Source organism: Antedon bifida, chromosome 11, assembly GCF_963402885.1.
Source record: "Antedon bifida chromosome 11, ecAntBifi1.1, whole genome shotgun sequence".
Classification (NCBI taxonomy): Eukaryota; Metazoa; Echinodermata; class Crinoidea; order Comatulida; family Antedonidae; genus Antedon; species Antedon bifida.
In genome coordinates, this window is record NC_136236.1 from 15,159,939 (window position 1) to 15,171,122 (window position 11,184).

The 11,184-nt window shown below is 35.1% G+C and overlaps 1 protein-coding gene across 1 annotated transcript in view; it reads left to right on the forward strand.

Annotated features, from left to right (window-relative positions):
* Window positions 1-11,171, forward strand: part of LOC144855325 (uncharacterized) — a 28,809-nt gene extending 17,638 nt beyond the window's left edge. Inside the window, exons 6-12 of the mRNA XM_078713145.1 lie at window positions 324-403; window positions 778-1,085; window positions 1,722-1,896; window positions 2,314-2,435; window positions 2,996-3,800; window positions 4,272-4,476; window positions 8,132-11,171. Coding sequence (XP_078569271.1) covers window positions 324-403; window positions 778-1,085; window positions 1,722-1,896; window positions 2,314-2,435; window positions 2,996-3,800; window positions 4,272-4,476; window positions 8,132-8,451 — 2,015 coding nt within the window. The 3' untranslated portion in view covers window positions 8,452-11,171. The remainder of the gene's footprint in view (window positions 1-323; window positions 404-777; window positions 1,086-1,721; window positions 1,897-2,313; window positions 2,436-2,995; window positions 3,801-4,271; window positions 4,477-8,131) is intronic.
* Window positions 11,172-11,184: the final 13 nt, after the last annotated feature.

The window sequence follows — 11,184 nt, forward strand, 5'->3', positions numbered from 1 at the left end:
TAGTTTGAAATGACTGATGACACCTGTAGACTGTGTAATAGAATGTTTATGATTTAAAGTGAAAAGAAATATGCAAAATGTTGCAAATGTCAAACGAATTAAGTATAATATATATATCACAGTCTTGCAGATAAAAAACAAATTTATTTTAAGATATATGTTTTCTAAATGATAGTGATATTCCCAAATATGGTATTGATGTGACATCATATATCCATATATGGGCACATCACATTTTTTTGTCACATAAAGTTTGATAGTGTACATAGAGCTTACATAAAATAATCATTTGAAATATTTAAATTTGTGGTTTATTTTTTCAGATCGTGAGTATGATCCTAATAAACACTGTGGAGTTGCTGGAGAGGATGGTAAACCATGTCTAAGGTCATTAACCTGCAAGGTAAAACAGCAATCATATTAATAACACATTCAAGTTTTAAAATGTTGAAGAAATAGAAATAATAAATGAGATATAGAGAGCCTACCTTCAGTTTTGTAGCCCCAATTTGCTACAACTGACAATCTAACTGCGTCATGATAATTCATTGTGCGCATGCGGTGTATACCTTGGTACAGATTTTGTGGTTTCTAAGTCCAGGTCCTTGACCGATGACAAAGTTGACTGATTACAAATTACAAAATAAATGGCTCCCTAACATCAACTGTAGTAACATTCTCAAAACCTAATGCAACATTTAGCATAACATTTTGAATGTGATTTTTTTACAGATTTATTTAGAAAAAGATTGAAGATGAAAGGTTTTTTTTTTTCAGACACATGCTTTATCGTTACGACGGAAGGTGCCTGGGCGACACAAACCACTGGACAAACTTCTAGCAGAACGCAAGGCAATAAATGCATCTCACTATCAACAGACACATGCTGCTAAGAACTCGTCAAAGCAGGCGTCAGGGTTCCACCAAGTCACACCTCAATTAGGCTCTACTATATCAAACTTAAATGTTACACAATCTTCCTCAAATACCATCGATAGACTACATTCAGTGCCAAAGACGACACCAAAAACACAAACTTCACCTCGTCCGTCGCGCCCACCAGATCTCGGCGTCCATCCTGTCAAGTAAGTTGTCATAAATTAATCATTAAATAAATCATTTGTGTTGTAGTACCCACTTACCCAGTTATTAGTTCTTTTTCATCACATTGATTTTCTGTAACAAAGTGATTCAACTGGTGAGGTAGAACGCAGTAATAATTTACAATTGCTGAAAATGCACGCCGGCGTACCCGCTACAGTACAGAAAGAAATTAATGCTTTGTATCTATGCGTTACGTTTGTAGCCTACGATGTATGATATCATTTATCTATGTGTCGATGGATGGTAGGTTGGTTTTTATAGTTAGCAAACACCATTGTTATCGCCTTTAGAAGCATGGAAATTGCACACAGACAATGTATTGTTTGCTAATTAAAATCATATCTAAGGCTAGAAGATGTCAATTTTTGTAGCCGCCCTTCGCTATAAATTGTTTATTGAGGTTACGAGGCAATACAATGTAACCTATGTTCTATCTACGAAGCCAGCTCGTAGGAAAAGTTGCAGTATTTTCGTTCTGTACTGTACTCTTTCCAAAAGAAGTAATACCAAATCATTATCCAACAAGACTTGTACTACCATCAGGAGTGCCTTCAACCTGTGCCGATATTTATGGCTGTGGTTTACCAATAATGAATTATACTTTATTCAATTTCCAGACGTTGTCACCCTCACTCAGCCCCATCCACTCCAACAACAAATGATCTTAAAAGCCTTGCAAGATCTGATTCTGTCGGAAGAGTCAGTGCTCCTTCTGTCGAGTCTCAAGCGGATGTGGATGAATCTCTTTCAGATAATTATTTGTGTACTTATCAACAACCAAAACCTATTGCAGTAAGTATGACATATCAAACCGAAATTAAATATTTATTGACTTAAGCTTGGTTCCCACTAGAGAAACAATGCAAGGACATAGACGCAATGCAAGTGAGTTGACCAATGGCAAGCAACAGTTTGAATAATCTGTCACTTGTGATGTGTCACTTACACTGCGTCCTTGTGTTGCATCTCTAGTGGGAACCAAGCATAAGGTGTATAAGGGAATAAAGTAGTAAAGTATATCTCACTTAATTTGGAATGACAAATACGACCACTGGGTTAGTGGTTATGAAAAGCAGTGGCGTTATGGGTGCTTACTAGCTAATACCCAGGCCCCAGAGCATGAGCAGCGCAATGCAACTACTTGGCAATGAAGGGCCCCTTAGGAGTGCTTACTGCGTTACGTAACATCATTTCATTTGTACTTTATAGGTATGTCACTATGGTTCTCATCATGTCGGTCGTGGCGTGTATTTGTTTGATCGCAGACTTCATTCATTAAGGTCATCACTTAAAGCTTTGATTGACAAACAGCTGAATCCACCACCATCTAAGTAAGTACAATCGTGTCCATACATTTTCTTGATGCAATGCCTTTCAGATTAAACTGTTGGTTTTATGTATAATAGAATGTTGCCATATTAGCAACCATTTGTATTGTATTACACTACAGTTACGATTGATTCTGGGCAATCAAGTGTAAACTTGTCTTTAGTTATCTTTCCAGTAATGTGAAGTTTGTGGAATCTAATCCTATCTGGTGCATTATAATACCTTTGGGACCCAACAAATAATTTCCCCTTACGGGTTTATTTTTTTTTTTTTATGATTTATTTATACTGGGTGACCTCTTCAGTCATAGAATAGTCTCCTAGATGGGCCAGTTATGATTAGAGGCTGTGAGTGATATTTACTAGTACACCGGGGTAACCCCCTACGTGCCTCGTCCATAAACAGAGGTTGGCTGTAGTATTAAACATATATTGCCTCTCGTTCCAGAAAAGTGTTCCTTGACCACAGTTGTCTGAAAGGAGGGTTTCTACTTTATATAATGCAAGTACCATTGTTTTATTTATGATCGTACTTAATTATTACTTTTGTTTTTAATTTATAGGAAAGCATGTTCAGCAACTTCATTATCGCAATCAGAGGCTTCCAGCATACAGCCTGATGCAACGGATATAAGTGAAATGATTCTGAACCAAGTGACAACAACGCCGGTACAAAAACCGACAAAGACACTTTCTAAAGCTAGTCATTCGAAAAAATCTAAAAATGCAAAATCAATACGAGCCTCTACTGGCTCGGGAACTGCACAGCAGAAACCTACGAAAAGCCAAAAGAAAAATGCAACGATAAGTACCTCAGTGAGCGCCACGTCAACTAATACTAATCCACTAATAACCAATACCGCCATTCCCATTGGAGGAACATTACAGCTCGCTACGGGCTCCTCTACGCCTTTTCTGGTCACCACGAACGGCTTGCAAAACACTGAATATATAGACACAAGTTTGTTAGGAGTTGATTCGGCTTCGAATTTAATTGACCAGTCGGGCAATCTGAAGTTGGTTTTTACGAACATTGAACCAAATGTGAACGGTGTGCAACCAAATAAAATTAATCAAATACCGATATTTAGTACGATAGGGAATACGCCTGTGTTATTACAAAATATTACAGTTGGAAACGATACGAAATTAAATGTAAAATCAAGAACAAAAAACAATAGCAAGTTAAAAGGAGGGGCAAAGACGAAAGGTGGATTGGCAATTCAGGGGGGAGTAATAGTGAAACAAGGTTTGCTGCAACAATCACAACATCAGTTGGTGAAACAAGATCTAACCAATCAGGACATTCGAGGATTTCAAACAATACAAACTGCTGTTTCAAAAAATTCAAGCCCTCAAGTTAATCAGGTTAGTAACAGAATTTCACAATTTAAGAACTCTAGAAGGTCAACTAGATGAAATACAACATGGCCGCATAGTAATGGGTAGAAAGTTTTGACCTTTGTATTCTAAAGCTTCAGCTTATACACATGCATAGAGAGGGATTTGGAAGATGGAAACATGAATACGCATGCGTATAAGCTGATGCTTTTGATTTGCGCAAACAAATTCACCTAGTGGAAAATCGACTTTACAATGCCCTTAATAGTAAAGCGTGGTTTCCACTAGAACGCAACGTAACGCAGCAACGTATCGACGCAAAATGCTGTATTGCGTAATCACAAGTGGGAACCGACAATGCAACAGTGCTGCAAACATCGCAGGTTTGATTTCACGCAGGCGGGGGCAAACACAATTATTGGAAGGGCATTTTCTTACGTTGCGTAGGTTGCGTCGCTAGTGGGAACCAAGCTTAATAATTTTATTTATCCCATTTAGAGTTCTGGAAGTTCTCACATGTTGTCTTCTTTACCAAATGGTATCATTCCAACCGCCTCCAATATCAAGCCATTCCTAGCAACTTCGATCAGTAGTCCTCAACAACAGACAGCCATCATTCAGCCAAGCACTACATCACCAACGCAACCAATAGCTGCTGATTCTACTAAAACTACAAATTTTACCGCGGTGCTTTCTCAATCAGGTATGTATTTATACTTATTTTTATTTAGAGATACTATTAAGCACCGTTTACAAATTACATATATACAGTAAAACCCCTGAATTATGTATGTCGCGGGCCTTTCACCGTTCGTAATTCCACATTCTTTCACAGTTCGAGTTTAAGTATTCTTCAACATGTTCTTATGTGTGCAATCGATACTAGGAGCCTAGTGTAGTATTTTGATATTATTAATGTAAAATTAACAACGTTCTGTAATTAATGTAATTAAAGGTAAGCGTGAACTGGAATAAAGATTGAAAAACTTACTTGAAACAGCAAGGCTTTCCCAAGTTTGATTTACATACAATACGAAAGACGAACAGACTGCCTGTCATCATGAATATAACTAAGAGTTCGTACGTGTCCTTAACTTATGGACTTATTCTAGATGAAGATCGGTACGCTAATATCTCTAATAATTATAATCAATTACTGCAAATATTAATATTATTTTTTTCTTGTGGATTGACAAGTGGGACGGTCGGCGTTATTAATAATTATCTCATCAAAACAGTGAAAAAGATAAACAAATCGAGCAAAGCAAACAATACGATACAACGCAAAGAATATTTCTAAAAATAAAAACATTTAAAAACCAGATACGGTACATAAAAAATGGGTATTTAACGTTGAACTGTTTTATAACATCTCGGAATCATCCTACAGTATACCCAATCCTATCAAATGACTAAGATATCATCAGTGCGGTAACTTTGGAAACAGCACCCTTTGTTCAATACCACCAGCGACGCCACGCGCCATGACTACCCTGGACAAGAAGTTGGTAGTTGGCGGTACCACAAAGGCCCGCACTGTTGTCGCGTGTTGTTGTTTTAGTTTACTCGATTCCCACGCCTATGTATTCAACGGTACCATGTTTTAATATTCGTAAACTATCGTGAACATAATTTGTAACTTTTTGCTTTTTTGCTGTAGGAGCGTACCACCTTGATACTACAATACACATACGCGTCGGTAAACTTCTAAATTTAGTTTGATTGATTTACCGATTCCTAATACTTTTGCTGAAAATTAACTATGCATTTTGCCCAGCCCAGATGGACGCGTAAACCACAATGAGCTGGGCCACGAATGTTGAATGCTTCGTACAAAGAGACACCGCCAGATAAGTGCGTACCACCTTTTGTTTAGATGGCTGGCATGCATAAAGTGTTATAGCCCTCAAACATATGTAAAAAATGCCAACGCCACAGTACTTTAAATTCAAGTTAGAAATCAATTATTTAAACATGTCACAACCTATTTGTAAAGTCAATGATTCGTAAACTTTGTAAAATACTACAAGTTTCACTGTATGTTGTTAGTGGCTACAGTACTTGAATTTTCTAACAAACATTATAAGTACGAAATTCTTCAACCTTAAAAAATAAATTAGTTAGTTAATTCTTCTGTTGAACTTAATATTTAAGGTATAATGTCCTTGAAATTTTAAACTTTTGACATTGAATTTCCTTGAAATGTCCAGGAATTGTACTAGCTCTGTACGATCCAGTTATTACAATACAAGAGATTGAAGTTTACCAAAAAGATATATCGCTCTACTATATACAGAACTTATAAGAATATATATTTTTAATTTTTCAAATTCTAAAAAAAAAATAAGATCAAAAAACATAAGTTTACACATCCAAAGTGTTTTGGAATGCGTGTAAAATACTAACAATAATTAGATCGGCATAAACAGTATTTAATAATCGAATTAAACATTCAAATTTACATTCACAAAAGGTGCGAGAGTTGTGAAATTTTGGAAAAGACTGTGATTAATAATGAACGTTTTGAACAATTAGTTAAGGGCTCTAAAACTCCCTGGTCCATCGGTTGAATTAAGCTGCTTGTGTTTGGTGGCAGAAAAATTGCTTTAACATTGCCATCGAGTAGAAATCAACTGCGCCTCTTCGGGGTGTGCGGGTGAATTATCGAGTAGCAACACAATTTTGTATGGGACATTCTTTCTGGAACAAAACCTTTTTACGTGTGTAACGAATGGTGGAACCATTTTTTTAAAACAAACTTGTCCATCTACGCATTATGTTGGCTGTAATAATGGACTGGTAGATCCTCCATCTTGTCATGTTTAAAACACCGTGGTCTTGCCGGTTTGTGAATGAAGGCAAGTGGCACTTTAGGCAAGATGCTTTACTCTCATTGCCTTGTCCTTCGGATGGGATGTAAAGCCGTTGGTCCCGTGTACTTGGTACACTATTCGGAAAAGAGTAGGGGATCCAGCACTGCTGGCTGCCGTGGGTCCGTAGAGGGCCTAATCCGAATCTCCTCAGTTTCCAGTTAAGCTTGAGGACTAAGATAATTACCTTTTACCTTTACATGTTGCGCTCATGTTTGTGCAACACCTCTCTTTGGCTGTCTTAAGGCATAAGCCACCTTCCGCGTTAAAAAGTTGATCCCTTGTCAGACCTTCAATTATCTATTGTAATTTTGATTTAAAGGCATCAACTGCATCAACATTTGCAGATTAACTTTTGCTTTGTAGTGAAACTGAGCGAATTGCATGTCTAATTTTAAAATGTGAAAGCCACCCAGTGCTGGCTTTAAACTTCTACCATGATTGTGGGTAAAGATCCTTATCAAATATCAATGCCTTCTTGTAACGGACGTCCTGATATTGGTGCTCCCTTGGCGAATTGTAGTTGCGTCCTCCAAACAGAGTTGTGGTAGTTCTGCTACTGAATAAGTGTCTTTCAATCTTGTTTCTTGATGCCCGTATCATAGATACGGTAGATTTCGGTAATTTAAACTGCCGAGCCACAGATTGAGTTGAGGCCCCCTTCTTTTCTTCAATTATTTTCATTTTCACATCCAAAGATATAGTTTTGCAGTTTTTTAGCATTTGCCATTTGTAACATCATTATACAATGCGTGTTAATTAAAAAGTGATTGAAATACATTCAATTTAAACATAAGAAAATAAACAAACAATTCGTTGATTTATTTTTAAAAAGGCGGTTCTTAATAACAACTTAGCATTTATGTTTTAATGTGTGTTAGTTACGTAATATTGAATTAAAAGTTTCCGTTGTCGAGAAAACTTTGTTTATGATCGTTTATAAATAAACCATGTGCTATTCAAACGTAAACAATGTTTGCAGTGGACGGAGTTATCCCACGATCACAGGCTGTTGAACAGCGGCTGTTAATATCTGTTGGCAAAGTTGAAAGCTCGGCTCAAAAAGTCAAAACAAAGTACCGTACATACGTACCGAATTACGCTATGTTGAAATCCGATAACATAATAAGGATATGCATGTTTTCTGTCGCTTAAAACAGTACTGCTGATTTATCAATTCTCACAAAAACCTGATTTGACCTTAACCAAAGTTTGTATAAAATAATGGTTTTTAAATTACGTCATCGCTTTTGTTTTAGGTTCGCAAAATTCAGAATTTTTAGTCGCGTGCAACGCGACTTTACACCTTGACAACTTAAGCATGCGACTGCAGCCATGTATATGGCCTTGTTTTAATTGGGGTTCATAATTGAGGGGTTTTACTGTATAGTTACAATTCACATTGATTATTGTTAATTTTGTTACATTAAAATAAAATAATATTTATAATAAAAATAATTATAATGTAATTCTCTTTATGTTTTATAGGTAAGGTGCAACTTGTTCCAACAAGCAAAACAAATTCCAGCTTAGGAAAAGCATTAACAAATCAGGCGTCGATGCAGCTAGGCCAGCAAATAACGTTCAGCCAAGCGGCATCGCATTTACAATCACATCAACTCATGGCAAACCTTATCACGACAACTCAACAGGGAAAACCAATACATATAAATAACGCACTACTACAGAATCATACAGCCCTACCTACAGTGGTCCAAGGCAAAGGCACATCAGCTCTCACGTTAGCATTCAACCAGCAACCAATTTTTCTTCAGGGACAAAATATAGTAGAGCATCAACAACAATAGTGAAGTATTAAATAAATAGTGTGAAATCACCCGATAGATCACATTGATAAATAGTATTAGAGTTTGTGTCTCAGTGTGAACTGAAGCTTAAATTGTTTTGCATTTATATTGGACATCAGTTCACATTGAATTTACAATAAGGTTTGTTTGTAATGTGAACATGAATTACTGAGCTTGTGGACAGTCTTACCATGTGAAGAGGGCTTTAAACATCACAAATGTGCCTTTGATTGTTACTACCTGTAGGCAATTCAACATAGTACTTAATTGTACCAGCATTTTGTAATTTTTAGAGACCAAACATTTATTATTCCCCTGCCCACAATTTCTGGTTTCCAAAAGAAACTATTCACAATAATCTTATTACAAATTTAATCCTATACGGCACCACATCAAATTTAATCCTATACCTATTAAATCCTTAAATATTTATTAACTTATCTCACTTAAGTGCGACTAATGATTATGGCCAATGGTTTTTAGAATTGAAAAGCAAAAGCAAAGTTTAAGATTATTAAGACCATAAGAAAATTATGATTTTGGAGTGTTAACTGTTTTATAAAATTTAGCAAGTCCGTAAAAATTAAATATTTCCTCTGCAACATTTTTCTGTGGTTTTTACATGACGTAAGACTTTCCGCAACCACAAATTATATCCAATAATTGATTTCATTGCCACTCATTTTTGTTGCAATATCTGATAACAGTTAAAACATTTATTTATCTATGTCCTAAAGCGTAATATTACTTAATATTTGTTAATTGATTCGCGAGTGGTCTATTTTCAAGGGATGATAAAAACAGTGGCGTCGTTTTAAGCAGCAGGGCTTTATGCAATGGTGTGTATATCTTAAGAAGTGCAATCTTAAATGTCCCAACTCTTTATTCATTTTCCTCCAAACTAGTTTACACCCTTTAAAACGATAGCCAATCAGAATCTTGTAAATGATTCCGACAAACAGTATATCAATTACCAGTACTACTAGTACATTTTAATCAAGAGTAATAATACCTGTATCTCAGGGTGTTTTTCTTTTGTTCTTTTCTGTTGGGCATCTTGTATTGTTATCAACATACTACGGTATTATATTGTTATAATAAGTATGTACTAACTATGTCTTCAAAACTTTAAACTTATTTTACTGGTGCAACAACCAGTCGAAAGAAAACAAAGTTTAAGAATCCGAATATTAAAAATAGGGAGTTTTTGATTTGCGACAATGACATATCTATAGGCACATGCAAAGAAATTGGAACATTCGTCCGCACTCCACACGGTATAAGTGGTTTCTAGGTTCGAGTGACGGCCGTGGAACAACCTAGGTTCGGTCAATCGATTTTCGCAAATCGACATAGTATAAGTGGTTTCTAGGTTCGAGTGACGACCTCGGAACAACCTATGTCAGGTCAATCAGTTGTTGCAAAACAGAAGCTCTCTATGCTAATGCACTTGCCCATACCAAGAGCATTCACTAGCCTAAAGGGGCAAGATATGTTTAGGTTATAGTATTTCATCATTTATTGTGTTTGCCATTAGGAAATCGGTACTGGTAATCACAAGCCGGAGCAATAAGTTAATACATTGCTTTCTAGCACTGTTTTATACACCTTATTTATTTTGTTGATTGATATATCATTGAGGAAATATGCAATTAATAACATTTTTCTCAATTTTTTTTTATTGAGAGAAATTAGTTTTTCAGTGTTAAAAGCCAATAACAGTTATATTCCGGTCCCATTTGTTCGATATTTGAACAACGCGTATTTTGAAAGGTCATGACCTGATTTGACCTTTGAACAAGCTTCCAGTTAAATGTACTAGTTAACTACTAAGAGTTGTATTAGTTTACTTGCACTTTTTTTATATTTATGTCCTGGAATATAATTCGACAGAAGGATCCCACTTTTGTTATAATTTTTTATACTAAAAAATGTCTGATGTAGTTGAGACATTGATAAAGTGTTGTATAGGTTTATGGTTGAAGTAAGAGATTAATTTAATGAGAATTTATGTGATTTATAATGAAATATAAAATGTTAAATAGAAGAAACAATTGAGTTCATTAATTAATCGATGTTAATTAATTGGGGAAAAAATTTATCTAATTACATAAATTAAAAAGTTGAAAGAAATTATCACAATTTAATTTTGTTATATTGTGGTTGAGATATTTATACCGAAAATTAGCAGTATGTTCACTTTGTATATAATATTCAATTGTTATTGTTTGCATTGCAGTTCTATCCTGTGAAATTGGATAGAAAGTAAAGGCGATTTCTGGTGTTTACAATTTCTAATGTTAATAATATAAAATTTAGTTATGCCAACATTGATAATAATAATGCATAATTGTTTTTCATATGCTCCACAATTTTGACCTGGATGTTTAAATTTTGTAAACTTTGTTTATGTCACGAAATTTATTGCATTTTCATGAAGAGATTTTTATAAATTTAGTGAGTTATTTTATGATTATATCTATGTTCTAATGTCTTAGGTTTTCTCATTCGAACGGCTACACTTATACAAAAAGTTGCCTTATTACCAATGTGCATAATTAATTAAAAAATAATTGTTTTATATTGTTAATTATAATAGAAATGTTAAAACCAGAATTGTTTATTTATTAAGAACAATGAATTTGATCTCTTTGTATGCAATAGTGGAGAAAGATTTTCTGTATAGCTTGATACTAGAAATAAATATGAATAAACATGAACATTGTGTTGTAA